The sequence below is a fragment of the Zosterops lateralis genome (assembly GCF_965231275.1).
Source record: "Zosterops lateralis genome assembly, chromosome: Z".
Lineage (NCBI taxonomy): Eukaryota > Metazoa > Chordata > Aves > Passeriformes > Zosteropidae > Zosterops > Zosterops lateralis.
In genome coordinates, this window is record NC_139800.1 from 11,555,881 (window position 1) to 11,575,370 (window position 19,490).

The 19,490-nt window shown below is 36.8% G+C and overlaps 1 protein-coding gene across 2 annotated transcripts in view; it reads left to right on the top strand.

Moving 5' to 3' along the window:
- PDE4D (phosphodiesterase 4D) overlaps positions 1 to 19,490 on the top strand; it is a 316,303-nt gene that overhangs the window by 218,791 nt on the left and 78,022 nt on the right. For both annotated transcript variants that reach the window (XM_083883303.1, XM_083883304.1), the window contains exons 3-5: positions 12,381 to 12,417; positions 14,572 to 14,645; positions 15,464 to 15,513. In XM_083883303.1, coding sequence (XP_083739429.1) covers positions 12,381 to 12,417; positions 14,572 to 14,645; positions 15,464 to 15,513 — 161 coding nt within the window. The remainder of the gene's footprint in view (positions 1 to 12,380; positions 12,418 to 14,571; positions 14,646 to 15,463; positions 15,514 to 19,490) is intronic.

The following is a 19,490-nucleotide window of genomic DNA, read 5'->3' on the forward strand; positions in this document are numbered from 1 at the left end:
ATGCATTTTTCTTGGGAATAATGTCCCCCTCACAGCAAATTTGACAGATATCTTTTTTTTAGAGGGAGAAAATTCAAGCTTTTAGTATGGTATCTGTACCAGGATAGCATTTGTAAAGATTTTTACATTCAGGAGGACAATCCAGCTGACTGCATTGCTTAGATGAGTCATTTCAATGAAAAATTCAATTAGTGCTCCATCCTTGAACTCATAATCCACTTCATTTCCTAGAATTTTGGGTAATATTTCAGCACATGGCAGTAAATTGGATAAACAATATAATTACTGAAAAAGCACACATTTTCCCCCTTTTCCCCTCTGTATTCTTCCTTTCAAATTTTTCTGGAAACACATTTACATATAAAATTTATTTGACCTCACATCTTGATAGATTTTCACAGTCCTTGTCACAGATGTACTTTTGTACTAAGAAGGTAAATATTCCTGCTACTGTTTAGGAGGAAAACGTAAAAGGCAAGTTGTTCTCACCATGGAATATTAATCATTTATCAGTAAACTTAATTATAATAAGCTTGGCTGTATCAGAGAAATTAAGTTAAAATAAGAAAGGGAATAAAAGATGGGAAAGTTAAAAAAGACAAAGTGGCAAGGATAAAAAAATTAAAGTCACAGAAGTCCTTATGTATGTATTCAAATATACAAAAGCTGAATGTGTTTATGGAAAGGAAACCAAATGAATATTATTAAAATAAAGGAACAACTCTGATTCAGGACCTTGCTAAATGAGGAGGAAGATGAAAGGATTGACAGGCAAAGTACACAAATTTTGGGTTAGCCCCAAATTATCTTATTTCCCTTTTGCATTTATATACATGCTTAAGCATAGTTTGTTTTTTAAACATGAGCAATATATATTACAAAATATACACATCATTCAAGTAATGTAAGTCAATTAACTGTGCATAGCAGTTTAGTCTAGATCCCCTGATTCTTCAACCATATTTCACTTTGTAAAGAAAAAGACAAAGCAAAAGACACATGTCTTGTATTTAAAAGGGATAGAATATAAAGAATTCCGGCATTTCCATTAGTCTGAATTACTGAATTTACAATAATTCCGGTCAATAGCAACAAAAGCAATGCTTCAAAATTTTAGTCAAATGTGGAATGTCATGTTAGGACGGCCAGTGGATGGCACTGCTAAAGTGCTGGATTCATTGTGTCATTATTTATTATGTATGCAGCTCCAAACAAGGAAGGGAGCAAGTTGTGCTCAGTTGTTTGCAAACCCAAAATGAAAAGATGGGCTCTGCTACAAAAAGCCTATAAAGTCAAAGTATAAGATGGTAACCAAGAGACTTATACAGTCAGATGCTATCCCCAGGAGAAGATACAATGCGAGTCACTATGTTCAAAATAGTAAAACTCACAGGGAAAGCAAAGGGAGTTTCATTCAGGGAATTGAGATGGAAAGTAAAGAAACAAGGGCAGAAAAGGGACAGGTGAAAAGTTTTTTAAAATCAGAGAATCCAAAGCATATTTTGATGAATTAGTTATGGAAAAGAATCAAAAGATAGAATGAGTGCAAGGCTGCTTTGATGTGGGAAGGTTAGTGGGACAATTATGGGTGCAGTTAAGCAGGAAAAGCAGCTGAGTGTAAGAAAGGAAAAGCACAGAAAATGGAGTGGGGAGTCAGTAAAATTTTTTCAATTATCCCTTGGAATAAATAACATGGTCTTTAAAAATAATAAAAGCAAGACGTGGAGATTATACACAGAGATTAGGAAAAGTTGCTAAGGTTTGTGAACTGGAGGAGTGAAGTTTTGACAGGAAGATGCAAGGTCCAAGGCAGATGAGCACAGGTGTGTCATGAAGTTTCTCTGTGGGATTTCCAGCAGAGATAAGGATGTGCAAGAGAAAAAGAAGTAACTGACTGAGGCAGTGAGAGGTAGTGAGACAATATGAAGAATTGTAGTTCAGGATCTATCATGAAAGACAGGAAAACAAGTTTAAAGGGAAGGAGAATAAAGAATGGAAAACAAAGAACAAAACAATCCCAACAGCAACATAGAGGAGAAAAGGAGTAAGTAGTATCTAGATGAAAGATGTCCAAAATCATTATCTGAAAAATGGTCAGGCCTATCTATATTTGAAGATATTATTGAAGCAGAGAGCTGTGTAGATGTCTTGCTGAGGTGACCTGATTGCTTAATGCTCACTTGTTTGAACTGCTGTGGCTGCCCAGAACTTACAAAACCAGGAAGAGGTAGAAGTGATAACACTTTTTATGTCCTTCTTGTTAAGGGATCACTGTCCTGGCTAATGGAGCAGGAGATCAGATTAGTAGAGAATTTCTGTTTTAGCAAAATCCAGCTCTCTAATCAGGTTAAAAAATAGGTTCCTAGAAAAGGAAAAAAAAAAAAAAAGTCAATAAACTGTCCACTGCTGCATCACAGCCCATGTTTTACGCCACTCTGAAGGGTGAAAACTTGTATAACCCCTCTGCAATTCTAAAAAAGCAGACCAGAGGACAGCAGTGCAGACCAGAGGACCCAGACATTCTCAGCAGACAAGTCTGTCCGAGCTTCACTGTGTCTTCTGAGTGTAACAAGACATCTTCTGACCCCTCATTTAAGTCTGTTCTCCCATTTCCACAAGCTCTCAGAACAGAGCTCAGACACAGCATCCTGATCTTTTCAGGATTTGGCCAACTGAACCTCACTCATAAAAAAGCAGCTGCTGGGGGAGCTTTACAGCCTTCTTTAGAGAATCTCAGCATAGTTTTCTTCATCAGCTTATCCTTATAATCTCCAACTAGTATTATTACACAAAATTTGCTGATTTCTATTAAAACTTGCTTGCGTGTGTTAAAGGAGCAGAACTCAGCCAAGGAGCACTGACTGTGGGGAACTGCAGGGTCACTGGTCTGATGATCTGCCAAATGGCCACCATACACCCATTTCCTGAGCTGGACAACCTACTGCTACTCTCTCAGTAACTTCTGAAGACAGCAGCATCCCTCTGCTACTGTCTGTGGCAAAAGAAATATCAAGAGCATGAAGTTTACTCTGGGACATTTTCCCTATAACTACAGTTACAGAGGATATATTTTCTCATAAGGCAAGCTTATTCTTTTGTTTCTGAGCCAGTAAGGCCTGGTTTTATTAATAAAATACTATGGTTGTGAATCTTAAGTTAGGGAGAAAAACCCCCACCTTTTCCATGACAGGGGCTAGCCAGGATTCTAGGGCAGCAGACAAGACATGAGTTTACTGGGAGGAGTAATTGTACTTCAGTTTAACAAATTAAAAATAATTTTCTTTTCTCCAGAAAAATTGCAGCTGAATTTCAATGTATCATGTTTTTTCCTAGGAATCTCTGATATAATGAATATTACTGGCTGGAAATGAACAGTCAAACTTGGAAGTCCAGCCTAGTCTAAAAAGATCTTTTAAGACACATTTTCTATGTGTGACTCTCTTTAGAAACAATCTTTAATTTAAAAAATACATTAAATTTCTTGAGAAATTTATTTGTTCATGGAAAGAAATGTACCTACATCACTTTAAGAGAAACAGGCAAATACTTTGCTTAATTTGTTTTGCTTTTTTGTTTTTAAGGCCCTTAAATGAGGTTCCAGGATGCAGCTAAAATTAATCCTAGTCATTTGCAAGTCGTTTACAATATTTTTTTGAGTTATAAACAAAAAAAATTAAAAAAAAAAGAAGACAAGTCCGTTGTTTCCAGTTGTTTAACACATTTTACAGGTAGAATTCAAAACAAAGAACTCAACATAGAGTGTAACTAGCTTAAAGTTGAATAATAAATTTGTGTTAGCTTTGTTTATTGGTCAGGAAATCAGTTATATTGGAAAAAAAATGGAAAACGTTTTTGCATTGAGAAGACTTTATCCACTTTTTATTCAGGAGAGAAGTTTTTGTTGATGAAATGCAAATATATTTTATTTATTTTCAATCAATACAGAATCATGATTGGTTTTGTGTGAGATTGCTAAAACCTTACAATTTTCCAAACATAGCTCTCAGTTGTTAAACAAATCCCTTCCCCTTTAAACACTTCTAGTGTTTTAGGCGTTTTTATTTAATTCCACTGGAAATAATGAATATTTGAAGGAAAATAACAAGTTACTACTGAGTTTACAACCAAAAGAGGCAATTCCTACACTTTTTCAGTCACAGGTGGCATGTTCTTAAAAATATGGTACCAAAACTAATTCTTTGGTGCGATTTCAGGTATATCAGACCACTACTCCCTGAACTTGCAACAATGTCCTGCAGGGGAGAGGAGGGTGGACATGTGCATTTTGTGTGCCTGCAATATAGAAAGACGAGAGCAGTGTGAAGAAAGGCAACTTTGTAAAAAGGGACTTGAATGTTTTAGAGCATCCCTTTTGGACTGTTTCTCTGGCTCAGTGATCACCTACATACACAGGTCAAATTTATTTCAAAGCCCAGAAGAACATTAGGTGTCATTCCACCCTTCAGGGCACAAACTGAATGTTCTGAATTCTTCTAATGGCACTAATGCGCTCAGTTAGTTGTAGAGTTCAATCCCTGGAAGTGTACAGTCTGAAAATCTGATGTGTTTTTCTTGAGGTAAGCTTCTTTCTTCTTACGTACATTTAGGAACACTTGAATTTGGTTAAGGGATCCTTATTTTCATAAACCTTGAAACTGTCTGTGGCTGGCTGATAGGAAGGTCTCTTAGGCTGGGTTCCATTGTATGAGTGCCTTATTCTCAGCAGCTCTGTTCTTTCTTTTAAAGAAGGAACCTTTCAGCCTGTATCAGGAGGAGGCTCACATGGAAAGTCATGTAGTCTTATTCTTCAGAAGTATCACATCCATATCAGTTTTAAACACCTAAGCAGGTGGGACAGGGACAAGCAAGAAACCAAATACCTGATGATTAAAAGTAGTTCCAGGCAACATGTTTTCACTTGCAACAAGGTAAGAGTTTATGTGTGTCAGCTAATGCAATCAAAACTCACTGACAGTAACTCATTAAGTGGCACTAACTTGATTGCTTCCAGTCATGTATGCAAACCCAGCCACTAATTTTCTCAAACCTGAGAAGAAAACAGAACTACTCTGTAGTCTCTGGTGCCTGTTTGTTTTCCAGCCTTGGTACAGCTAAATGATGATTTTATGTGAGCAGTCCAACAGTGCCACTGCTGAGTTGGCCTGGACTCCTCTGATTGAGTCCAGCATTTTTCACTTTCAAAGTTCTGTCTCCTCTGGCTTAATCCAGCCTCTCCTTCAACACACAAAACAAAGCCCCACACTGTTGCAGCTTCTTTTCCCTTGCTGTTGCAGACCACCTTCTGATTTTAGAAGGAAAACCACCTGCAGCAGCGAAACACTCTGGCAAGGCCATGCTGTTTCCCTTCAGGACTGAGTAATTCTGTCAGACTTAATAGAGGCCAGTTGCTCAGTTGCCTACCATTCTCCTGTAATCTGCTATGTTATGACAGGATTAAAGCATTGAAACTTGGTGATGACTAGGACAATATGATACAAATGTTTTCTTGAGTTTTCTGTGGGTTTTTTTATGTTACACATCATGCTGACATCCTACTGTGATGCTCCACTACATCGCTAACTATGTGATTTCCTCAGGCAGATTTCCCAAGTCAGATATGTGAGTCCAGTGTCTTTGGAAAAGGTATAAGCTTCTGAGCAAAGTAGCTGGGACTGACATAAGAGGTCTTGGTGGTCCTCAAACTCTTCCAAAGGTATTAGGAGACTTTTTGGTAGATGGAAGAAGCCTAGTAGTGTTAATATAGCACATTATATAGGAGAGGAAAAAAATAGTTATAATTCCTGAGTTTTTTTGAGATAGTCAAAAAATTCTGACTCAATTCTGAGTCCAGCTTATTGAGCAATCCTGAATAAAGCTTTGGATTTGGTGGGTCATGGTTCAGATCACTGTCACTGAGACCAAAAATAGCCCTTGTCACCCAGCAAAGTATTTTTATTTCTAATCTGGTCAAAAGCAGAGGCACTGTGAAAGGGGCTATTGATGTGCAGTGAGGTGCACATGTAGCCAGGTAGTCCCTGGATTAAACCTCAAAATACTGAGTTAGACTTGCTAATGCTGTTCCTTTCCAATTCCTCAGCCTGTAACAGATGGGGTCCTATTGTCTTTCCAAGTCTTCAGAGAGCTTCTCACTTTGGGTGCTAATGCAGTTCAGCTTCAATTAAGATTGCAGTTTGGGTAACCTAACCCTGATGACTGCAACAGGGTAGATTGCAAGAATTCAAAGGCTTCTCTCAAGCCTAATGAAGTGTGTCTTCAGGACCCAAGATTCCGAAATGGTGAAATGAAAAATTAAAGTATTTTCTTATATAAGATATAAGTTGTATCTAGAAAACTCCAGGTATTTTAGTACATAACATATGTTTATTAACCAAATGTAATAATCCAGATTTGTTTTGAGTTTTTTTGGATCTCTGATTGTAAGGCAGACAAGAATTATTTTCTTCATCAGTATCATAGTGGAGTAACTTGATTTGTGCTCTCTATGAAAGTCAGTTGGGGTCTTTGGACATATCTGAAGTTTTTACTAGTGACAGGTATGCTGGAGAAATATTTTTTCTCCTTTTAGTCTGTCTTTCTAAATCTCACTTGCTTAGTTAGACAGCCCAAAGAGAACTACTATAACCAGGATTTCCTTTGGCTGTGATAATGGACTTCTCAGATAGTGTGGCTTTTCTGAGCCAATCCTCCTCCATCTGGTTAAGCTCAATTAAATTCACTGTACTGAGCTCTCAATATTACAGCAATACTTTTTTACTAATTAGAGCTAGCTGTGTTGCTGAATTAGACAGATGTATCAGGAGGACATAACTGCACAGTGTTATAGAAAATTGTGGTGTTCTGAAACACTCAGACAATAGTTGATGAGAGTCTGCTTCATTCAGGGTCTAATTTCTGTGGTTTCAAGTAGCTCTTTTTAACAATCCTCTTACGTACATGTTCGCAGAAATAAATAAATTCTCTGAGAAAAACAACCCCCTCCTCTATAGCTCCTGGCTCCAATATCAGTTTAAATTGCTTGTTCTCTCAGCCCTAAATCCCAGCCTGCTCACAGTGACATAGTCTCTATCCCTTGCCTGAGATACCTGATCATCCCCCAGATTGTGTTTACCCTTTCAAAGACTCACTAATAGCCCACTTGCTATCTAGGAAGAGCTGTAACCCCATTTCTTAATGTGGGCAAAACATTAAGAGATGCTGCTTACACTCATTTAATCTTGGCTTTTTGAGCAAGGGCTAAGCTGTCTCAGGACTAGAAAACTATTCTCAAAGTCTAAAAATTGAGATGACATGACTTAAGCACTACTCTTGCAGAATAAGCTGACTTGGAGCACTGTGATTTCTGACTTCACAAAATCAATTTTGCAAATCAACCTATTTGTATTTTCTAAATGCAGATGATGATGATAAAGATCAAGCTGCATGGAGCAGGGAGCCATTGCTGCTCACTGTGCTCAAAGCCCAGCTTCTGATGACTAGTACCATTCCATGATTTTCCATTGCACTATCAGGGTGCAGTCTAGAATCATCTTTCATTGCTGCTAAAATGTGAATCTGAGCAAAGTGATTCAGCATACCTAGTTCATATGTTTTGTGTGTGCATATTTGGCTTCAACTATGAAATATTATTGGGACAGAAAAGAAAAATCCTGGCAGTTGGGGTACTCTATCAGCTTATTCTCTGTCTTTCATTTGTGGTTCTGTATGCTGTATAATTGTGTTCCAGCATATATGCAAACAAAACACAAATGTCTCATCTAAGCTGAGACATGCAATTGGACAATAAAGTCTGATTCAGCCTTGTATACAGAAATGAGTGGATGCTATGTTTAATTCAAATCTAGATGTTTACACTGCAAAAGGGGACTGCCATGTGTTTTCCGACAGAAACACAAGACTACCTTAGTATTCTGTATTCATCTTCTTTCATATTTTTTACATTTCATATAGACAGTGTGGATTCTTTCATATTTTCATGCTTGCTATGTTTTTACAGTAAAAAAAAAAAAAGCCAAATACAGTTCTTTAAAACAAAGTAAATTCATATGACAGTATGATGAAAGCCTTAGCTCTTCATGTGGAGCTTCATTCAGGGATTCCATACAGGCACTGTCCTGTTGGGCTTTTCAGTTCAGCTGGCAACTTTCAAATGGTCTATGTCCAAAGTTTTTGTAGCCAGAGAAACCAACACGAGTTATGCCAGTTGGATTTAAGGCCTGATCAATATCTTCAGCCAGTACTTCTCCTGGGGATATAAGTAAGGTTTTGATTCAAGTGGTTAAGTGTTGCAAACCAATAAGATCATACTTTAAACTGGTACGTTTGTCAAACTGGTGTAAATATGTGTTGCATGTTTTCTCCCCTCTATTTAAATAAGACAGAGTTCCTATTTATCCTGTTCATATCTCACAACTTCAATGCATGTCCTCAAGATCACTCAGTTGGCATTCATGTGAAAGTCTAAAAAGACCTAGAAGGTCTTAATCTGTGTTTACAATGGCCTTTAGAAAAACAAACCTTGAGAATCTTCCCTGTGAAACTCCACAGTGGCAAGTCACTCACTCCTCGTGGTCTCCAAGGCCTGGGATGTCCTTCTTCTTAATGGATATGGTGCGGTTTTTTTCTGACCACTGTAAGAAACATCCACTATTACTTAACTGTGTCCTGATAGGTCTGCAGGATATATCTCTATACTTCTCTTATTAAGTGTTGTATTAAATTATGAGAGTTTAATTATGAAGTAAAGGTTATGTAGTCACCCTGTCTTATCTTTGAGTTAATCTTCCTGCCTGCTTCTCTATCTGTCCATGCATTTATAAGTTCCTTATTAATAGGGGAAAAGTTAATTACTGTTCTGTGATCGAGATAGAAGAGACAAATTGATGCCAATCCTGAGGAAAGGAAGCAGACCTTTTGTACTGGGCATGTTCAACTAACTTCTGACTTAATATATCACTTTCATCTCTTCTTCAGAGTGGGGATCAGCATAGGTTATATAGTATGAGTTCAAGTGTCATATAGGAAATATTAAGAAGAAAAAGACAAAAATTTTCAGAAGTCTAGGCTTCACCACTTTACTGTGGCAACTAGCTTGCAATGTGGTATATAATCTTTGTTCTGCTAAAGAAAATTTAGTTTGTTTTTTATGTAGCAGTCATTTATCTCATGTGAATGGGCCAGTGCATGTTTTAGCAATGTTATTTGGTGGTGGAGAACTTGTCATTTTAAATTTTGAGGCTATGTGAAAGATACTCTGTATTCAAACCTGTATTTCCTTTGAAAAATGAAGATGTGAACCAGTATGCCAGGCATAATAATTAAGAGAGTCTAATACTGATGTGAAGAATTTCTTCTAACTTTGAAGGCTAATACCTCTGTCTATATTTAGAAGTGGGTGACGTATTGCAGTATTTACACTCCCTCTTGCTGCTTCTGCATACAGAAGCAGTATCCTATCTAGGATGGGGGAAAGAGCCACCCATCAGCTTCCATGTCATCTGGAAACAGGAGGACACTCATACATTGTAGTGTTTATTAGTTATAGTAAACTGTGCATCAATGGCATTTTGAATCGTATGCTCTTGCCCTTCTGTACAAAAATTACCACAGCTTCTTTGGACATGTCTGCTCCATTTTAAACACTCTCACCTTGCCCAGATTTTCTGACCCACTGTGGAACAAAAATTGCTCACCAATTTTATGATTGCATTGCAGTTCAAGTGGTCTGTTGAGTGCTAAACCGTTTTGTGAAACCTGTGAATATCTGTACTTTCAGTGTCAAATTCACCAAAATAATAATAATATCTGGAATTGTTGCTGTTGACACAAGGGAGATTTGAAAAGTGAAAATTAGGCTCTGGCTTGATTTCAGTACATTAAATTACTACTTAATCATGCCTCTTCTAAAGAGTAACAAGCTACAGTATGATATCAGTGTTCTTCAGTGAAATGCAATCCAGAAACAACTCAAGTAGAATCAAGTTTGAAAATGAGAAAAGTGGGATCATGTTATTTTACATAAAAGAAAAAATATCCTCCATGGCAGAAAGCCAAGAACCATGTAGCTGTTGCCTTTTATGAGTGCCTCAGCATCCAAGGAGTGGCAAACAGGGTCTAAATGGGAAGAAGAGGAAGTACCACTTACAGTAAAGAATCTCATGAGAGATTTTGGGGACGACATTCTTATTTTCATGTTTTTTTGCTAATCTGAACTTAACTGTTAGTAACTATGTTTTGGGAGTTGTCTGGTACTTTGAGACACTGGGGAATATTTTGTGCATTTATGTCATATATTGTGCGTTCAGAGTGTTTTCCACTGAAAAATACTAGAAAGATCTCCATGTCTCCATTGTCTTATTAACAGGTAGAAACAATTTAATATTTTTATTCTTTGTCTAGTGCTGCTGCTACCTGTAAACACTTTGATCTTCAGAATTATGTCCTTTCATAATTTCCAAATGTGCAAATTAGACTAGATCGCTAAAAATGGTTTTATGTTTTGATCTGGGCCCCCTTTAAGCCTTAAAACAGAAGCAAAAAATGGAGTAGCTCTATGCAAATAATAAAAGTATCCTTTATAAAAGATAAGAAATTAAAGGACTACTGAGAACATTTAAGCCAGCTGTCACATATCAGATAATGCTATTTCACAGAACTCGAAGACAAAGAGCATAATTTTCCTGGAAGTGAAGTAGCATAGTCACACTCTCTTTCAGTGGAGAACAGGATAAAAAAAGAAAAAGAGCATTTGGCTTATCTTCTGCTAAAGCCTTTGTGTAATTCATTAAGCAGCCCTTATCTAAAATTATAGTGTAGGGCATTTGCCTATGTTTTCCTGACCCAATGAAAACATAAAGAGGTACTAAACCCAGCTGGTCATTAACTCTCCTGTTAATGGTCTGGGCTGATTCATGTTGTCTATTATACCCGATTGGATCTGGCTTCCCTGAGCAATTAGAGCCTCCAAGTTCCTCTTATGGAGGATGTTTCTTCTGGTTTGTTCCAAGAGACAAGCTTATATACTTTCCATCCAGTCTGGGCCTGTTGTTTCACCTGAAGCAACACCGTATTCCAACCACTCCTGCAAAGAAGTTTCAAAGTGCAGATTTCTTCCACAAGTTGTTTAAAAAATGTTTAAAAATTTGTTTTTCTATTACAAAAAGTATAAACAAGATGATAATGAAAATGGTTAAACAGTTATTAGGCATTTTGATGATCTTTAATATTGGGGAATTTTGTTTCATCCTTAATGACTGATTGTGCAGTGGTACAGATTGCACATACTGCTTTTTAATTAGGTTTTTGCAGTATCTGCAAACAATTACTTTCTTGTGGACAATGTATAGATTATAAGAATAATGTTGTAGCAAGTCAAATACAAGCCACATGTCTCCATTTATCAACCTTTTTCTAATTAGATTTTCATGGACTTGAAATCCAATGTTCAAAACTCGTATTTTATGCTTAAACTTATTTTATGCTATTAAAATAGCACCAAATCAATGGCAGTTTCTGTTAGAAGTTGCAACTTGTAACTTGTCATGATAAATTCACCACAGAGAAGTACAAGAAAATTAAAAACATATTGCATTTTTGTATTTGGAAAATTTCTTTTAACCTTGATTTCTGCCATATATTGGATAGGATAACTGAAAATGCCAGATTTTCTCTGTCCCTATATTTTGACTCTATATCCTCAATGATGCAGATGCTACTTTTGTGCCCTTCACTCTACTTATGTTTACAGGACTGTAGTTTTTGACAACCATTTCAAGCAGCAGTTTTCTGTACTTGCTGTACTTTCTGTACTTGCTTTCTGTACTTTCTCTTTCTGCCTTTTGCCCTACAGTGTGTCATCCTGACACCTTGAGCATGCATCCCCCCCATGGAGGTGAGGCCGCACAGTGACAGCACACCCTTGGTCACAGGCCCCATAACTGCAGGTCTCAGTCAGTTTGGGAGTTTCAGTAGGTTTTTATTCATCTCTGATGTGCTGCCCAGCCACACACCTGTTCCATCCTCAGGAGCCTGGTGACAGCCCTCAGTGGAGTCACTTTTGGGACATTCACCTCCATCCTTTGGGATGATATGTCTGTGGATTAATCCCAGATGGTCAGTCACCTGCCCAACCACAGCACAGAAAGTGTCTGGGTCTGTCAACCTTCCCACAGACTTGCCAGGCAGTTGGGCAATAACTAAATTGATACTTGCTTTTCAAAGAATGTGTGTAGCAATAATAAAGTGTGACTGCAGAAGAATGAAGCCGGAGTTACCTATACTGCATTGTAGAACCTGATTTTCTTTCTGTTCAAGCAGCAAATTTTGGTGATACCTAACTCACAACTCTGCTTATTTTTTTTCAGACATGGAGATGACTTGATTGTGACACCATTTGCTCAGGTAGGCACAGGCTTGCTGTATTTCTCACATAACCTTGTAATTCAAAGACAAAATCACCAAACCAGTTGTTTTCTTTTGCTGATATTATACATGTTTGCTTGAAACAAAATGTGTTTCAACAGAAAGTCACAAACCTCCCAATCTGTATAACTGTACCTCTCTGTCTTAATGCTTTTGATTATTTGAAAAGTTAAAGTGCAACAGCATCATAAACACCTTTGATCACTTTCCAAATACTGTAGCAGGTAGTCATGATTCCTGTTTTTCTCTTATTTTTTTAATTACAATTTCTCCATTTGGACATCTTTTATGCATTAAATGCAATGAGATTTTTAGACATGAGATAAATTTTACTGAGAACACTCATGTTCCTTTACAAAACCAGGGTTTTTTTTCCTATTCAGATTCTGTTTTATAAAATACCAACTCAAAATTCTTTATAATTCAGATAAAAATGCCACAATTTTTCACAATAGAGCTACCTTATAAAGTATGAAAAGTTAACATTGCTATTCCTTGAACTCATGATGATGTGTTTTACTCCAAAACAGATAGGAATTATAGTCAAATCATTGTAATTTTGAAGTCATTATGTGACTGAAGGTGAATGGAAAGAGAAAGCTTGAGTCACACAGCAGTCTCAAATAAGAATAAAGTGGCAGCTTCAGACACACTATGCAGGCTGCTTTGGTCAAATAATAAGCTGGTAAATAAATATTAATTTAATAGTTTATTATATATTTAATTATATTGCAAACAGATGCAGTGTTTATAAGACTCAATCAAGTCCCTAATATGAATAAAACCATCATCTTTTACTAGCTGAGGAAAGATTAGGCAAAGGCCTTTTAAAAAAGTAGTCTGAAATCTCCAAGTCTGATGACATATAAAATTGTTTTCAATCCATGCTGAGTTAAAAATAAATCAGTTTGCTTCCAGATTTTTGGAAAGAAAAACATAATTAAATTAATACTGTTTAGTTAGCCAAATATATTTTTTATCTTAAGTCATTTGGAAATTACCTCCAATAGCTTGAGCACCACCAGTCATTGCTAGTTCTTAAATACTTTCTGTTACAAGCTTTTATTTATTTATTCTTTTTTCTTCAGTGTCCTACCCTCTTCCTACCTCCTGTATATATTTAAGGTGCTAGGAAAGGGGGGTTGTGCACGCCTCAACTCAAATCTCTGAAACCCATCTTCCCATTGCTGATTTTTTTACTCTTCAGATGGGTTCACCAGGAACCCAGCCCAGTCTGGGCTGAGAAAAACAAAAACTTCTGCAAAGGCATGCCAGTGATTAGTGTTGCTGCTTTCTCCCATTTCCAGCCTAGCTCCAATCAGCTCATGGTTCCTCTCTGCCATCAGCTGAGCTACCTCTTCCCTGGCAGAGAGGTTCACCTTATCACCCTCACATGGCACAAATTTTTTTGCATGCTATACAACTGCCTTCAGAAGAGAGTGCCTGTGCCACTTGTAACAAGAAGACACTCCTCTCCACTACCTTCACTGTCTGCTATCTTGCATGGAATTAAGTCCAGAAAGGAAGTAGTTCACCTATGTTGTCTTCCCAATGCATAAAGCTTGTAAGAGTTTGCAGACTTTTCCTGCATTCTCAGGGGATAACTTCCTCTTTATCTGGCATTCTGGTCTAACTCCCCAAATCAACTGTACCTCTTAGAGAAGACACTTTTACTTTTTAACTTTTCCTGGCTTTCTAGGCAATTTCATTCCCTTTGTCCTCTGGAGTTTGTGTGGACTGAACTGCAAATGAAGATTCTGTAATTATTTCTTATGCATGAGGTATTAAGATTGAATGAGCTATTATCTTCCAAATTCAAATGCTCTTATTGTTATTTTAAAGAAATAAGTAGAATTATGTAAAAGTTTTCCTCCCCTGCAAGTCAGCCTGCCTTCAAACAGATAATGAGTTGTTTATGAGGGGAACAAAAAAATAGATATAAGCTCCTGCCATTATATCACAGACATATTATTATTATTAAATAATAGCCATAGGTTCCAGACTAACCAGCCCAGGAAGCCTTTTACAGTGGTTTTGCAACGTGCTTTCCATTTACTTGCAGCACAGTGGAGCAGATATAGTTCAGTCTCACTTGTGCAGAAATTTACACTGAAACCAGTTTTTTTGTTCCAGGTTCTGGCCAGCCTGCGTACTGTCCGGAATAACTTTGCTGCTTTAACCAATTTACAAGACCGGGCACCCAGCAAGTGAGTGTCATTTTTTGGCCACTGAACTTTTTGCAGTGATACCTTTTTAATGTAAGCTAAGAAGACAAACAGATGTTGCAGATTTCAGTCTGTGCCACAAGACTTGCATGAAATGATGATGAGGAATAAGTTTATTAATAAGTTTATAATTAAAGATGTTATAGTTGACAGCTGAGACAACAGCCCCCTTGCCTTCTAATTGATCTTGCAATTGTTGTCCTTGCATAAACTTGGAGTAGGTTTTTTCACCTTATGTGGTTTTAGATAAAGTAGTCATAGGTCTAAGATCATTCAAAGGTGATTGTTCAGGCACAGTCTGAGTCTTGCAAATGAAAGAGACTGAGTAGACAGCTGCACTCACTGAGATCTACTTGTATGATCTGAACCTAGAACTCCACTCTTCCAAGGTAGTGATACCTTACCTATCCACAGTGGTTCATAACTATAAATTAGGCATCATAAATATGATCTCTGTCCAGTCATGCTATAGCATCAGAGTTAACACTGATGTTAGTTACATTTGCAAATGTAGTGAAGTGATTTCCCTCATCCAAAACATGCATCTTGAGACCTAGAAGTAATTAGCGTTCCAAAGAAAATAATGTCTTTGCATATGTTTATAATTCACATTTTAAACTATGTATAAGCTCTAGATGCGATTAGGCAGGCTTTTAACAAACCTGTAATTTCCTAAAATATTCCTCTCCTGGAGATCCGAAATAAATTCCCAGGTAATGTATTTTCTGTTATATTGTTCAAAGATTCCGTCATCAGTGAATGTATTAGGCTTAAACCTTTTTTCATTTCCTTTTTAATAGAAGATCACCAATGTGTAGCCAACCATCTATTAACAAAGCAACTATAACAGGTAAGAATAGTTTATTTTTAAAAAAACATATAAACTGAAAAATGAATTTTATAGTAATAAACATATATCGCATCATATCCTTATATCTGTTTTATTTAAGAGATTTTGAGTTTTTGAGTCACATAGTGACTCAAATTGGTGACTTTTAGTGTTCTGTCCTGTTAAGTTCTATTTTCTATTTTATTATCCCTGTTTTAATTTGAGTTCTTTCCCAATTCTTTTTCTTTGTATGCCAGTGTGTGACTGTGTCATGAGTACATTCATTAGAAACTTTTTGCAAGGAAATCCAGTAGAAAAAACTGATATGAGGAATCAGTCCATTCATCTTTCTTTTTTGGTACATAGGGTTCTCTAGCTGTACAGACACAAAGTCTTCACTTTAAAAGTGCTTCTGCTACGAGGAGAAATTTTCAAAACTGAATAGATTTAGAATTGTAAATCCTATTTTTATAAAATTTGTATGAGAAAAAAAAAGATAATATTATTTCTAAGGAAACATTGAGTAAGTGTAAATTACATAAATATTTTGGAAAATTTTACCCCACACTACTTTTGGTTATTTTGATGACAACCTGGTCCTGGAAATCTATATGGAAATACACTTTATTGGACCCCATATGTTTTACATCATGTTAATTCACAACTTACACTGTGTAATTTTACAGGTAGTTACTTTCTCTATCGTATTCTGTCAGAATGAAAGACCATTTGCTTTTCTTCTTGATGAAAGTATACAGATACTTACAAAACAGGCAAATTATAATTTAAACCACAACCAGAAATGCAATTTCCCATAATTTTCAAAATGTCTTATCTTTTAAATTGAATTATACATTTTTATCTCTAAGAAAAAAATGGCACTTCAGCAATTTTGAGGAGCAGTGTGGCTTTTCAAAGTTCAATAGTTTCTGCCTCTAGGCTCTGGAATGAGTTAAAATCAATAGGTTTTTTCAGCTAACCTCTCACCTTAAAAGGACCCAGTCTTGGCAGCTCTGTACAGTTTTATTCTACTAGGAACTCGTACAATATGAACATTTGTGTGTAGGCCTCATCAGGGGACAGAAAGTTAAGAGTTTAAATCTATTTTATAAACAGAAAGGCATCATGTTAATTAAATAACAGAAAGAAGAGATATATGTAGACCCATTATATTAATGGTCCTTTGTTAATATATTTCTTGAAGAGGTAATTTTGAGCATTGGTTTCAAATTGCACCCTATAAACCATTTCAGTTATGGATATTACATCTATTTTTGATTTTGTGATTTGTCTCAGAGTAATCCAGAAGTAGCTAATTGGAGACAGTGATACTCAAAAATAGGGCTCTTTCTTTAACTCCAAGGGACTAACTGTAGGAAACCTATAACACAGTGAAATCCATGACAGTAAAAGAAAATATGATGTCCAGAAGAGAAGATGTGAACACTACCTTACATGCTCTCCCACAGCTATTTGCCTGAGGTCAACTTCTTTTCTCCAGCAGGAGAAACTGTTCAGACAGCAGGACCCAAGACACTCTCTGTCAGAAGATGCTAATGCTCTTTTTAAATTCTCCCTGATCTGAAGGTTTCCATTCAGTCGATTCTTAGAGTGTACTTTATATGTCAGCCATAAATCATCTGAAATTTTAAGTTTAGAAAGGAGGTACTACATCAGCTGTCCAATTAATCTAGAAAATTGCTCTTTGCCAATAAATTCAAAGGCAGAAAGAAAAGGCAAAGAATAGTAAGGATAATTTAATCTAATTTAGTTTAGTCTGATTTCTCAGAGATTCTGCTGGAATTACTATGCCCAAATTATGCATTGAACTGAATGATCTGGAGCCTGTGTGCACTGGATATAAGTGGTTAAAAGACTTCAATAATATAATAAAGATAGCAAGCCAATATAAAGCATGAAAATGGCTCCAATTCATTTTGACTATTGAATGGAAATTGAGGCTGGATACCATTTTTCATGAAAGGGTTTGTCCATTCTTAGTTATATGCTGGTTTTGATATTTCCATGGCAACAAATTTCATGGCATAGGTGAAGAAATATGCATAGGTTTGTTCTAGGGGCCTATAGAGTCTTAGTATAACAGCAGTACGTTAAGAAGGAAGATATATTAAAAAAACTTCTGCATTTCAGATAATAATTGAAAACCCTTTCAGATGCTACTAAGTTTTTTGAATTCTTGTGGGGAATGTTCAAAATGCAGCTTATACAGATCATTCCTGCTGAGAAAACCTCCTAGTTTTGCTGTTCTCAGAATTTGTGTCATGGAGTATCCAGAAGAGTACACCAGCTTGGGTAGAGCCTCATCATGGCTCTACCAGATGGCTCAGCTTGCAATCTCAGCAAGACCTTATTAGCAAGGTAGCAATCTAAGTGACTGGAGGGCACAGTGTCACGAAGCTATATTGATGATAAACCAAAAAACAGACGTTTAAGATAGAGATTTTATGTTGCTAAACTTCCTGGAAGACCTGTCTCTGAGAAGATTCTCTCTGAGGAAAGGGACAATCACAGAAGAAAACTACAGCAGTAGATATGAGGGTACCAACAAGGGAAACATGAAAAGCAGTCTGGTAAAGCCAAGTAACTAAAAACACAAGAGCAAAATTCTCTCTTTTGCTATTTGAAGAATTCACCACGAGGCATAAATCTGTGGCAGCACAACTTAGGAAAAATGTAAAAAACCATAACAGTGAGAAGTGAAGCAGCACAGGAATCACATGTTCAAATTCTTAGAAGCAACAGCCACCATGGTAGCCTTAAAATTTATGGTGGTGTTTCAAAGTAAATATGCAGAAGTTGTGATCAAAATAAAGTCTTTTCTATTCAGTATATCCTCATGAATCCCTTTGGAGACTGCATGGAGGGAAGCTAATGAATATCAATGACATACAATATCATGTTCATTATCAGATGACTATGCTATAGAGTGCTGAGTGTTCCTTTTGTAGGCAAATTAGAGGGCAGGGCATGGGACCTTTTCCTGTAACAAGAGAATTTTTAGATCACACTTTTCATACTTGCTTAAACTCTAGGAGGTGAATATCAGTTTTAACTATGGCCAGTGTGAATAAGCAGAGATAAAAACTTACTTCTGTTACAAGACTTCAAAGGGATATGAATTTCCTACAAGTGTTGTTTCTCTCATTACTGAGACCAGCCTGGGATAACTGGGTTTGCTGAACAGTTCTTTCATGCTTGGTGTCCTGTATTTAATCCATAAGAGGATGCTTATATTTTCTGGTGTTTAATTTAAAACTGACTAATTCTCTCAACACAACCAGTGAGATACAAATATTTTGTTTTCAAAAAAAAAATGAAACTATATGTGACTCAAAGGATTGAGTTTGCCAGTTTTATACTACAATTCTGTCCACTCATTTGTCCACACTTCCACAGTTTTCTTATGGTGGTATTGTGAGAGACAGTGTTGAAGGCCTTGCTCAAGTCATTGCAGGAGACCTCACCTGGAATACTGCTCCTGAATCTGGGACCCCCTTTTTGTGCCAGTCCAGGAGAAAGCATGGTGAGAGATGATCAGAAAGGGCTGTGAAAACAGGCTGATAGAGTTGTGCTGCTCTGTTCAGAGAAGTGGAGGTTCCAGGGTGATCTTATTGTAGCCTTCAGGTACATACAGGGGCCCACAGGAAACCTGAAGAGGGACTCCTTACAAGGGTTTGTCAGGATAGGAAAAAGGGAAATGGTTTTAAGCTGAAAGAGGGCAAATTTACAGTAGACATTACAAAGAAATTCTGAGGGTGGTGGGGCTCTGGAACAGGTTACCCAGAGAAGTTCTGAATACCCCATCCCTGGAAGTGTTTGAGCAGGAGCTCTGAGCAACCTGGTCTAGTGGAAGGTATTGCAATTAGTTGATCTTTAAGGTCTCTTCCAACCCAAACCATTTCATGATTCTACGAATTCTAATAACAGAGAAAAAGAAACAGATTTATATTTTCCAGTGCAGAGCATATTTAGATTTA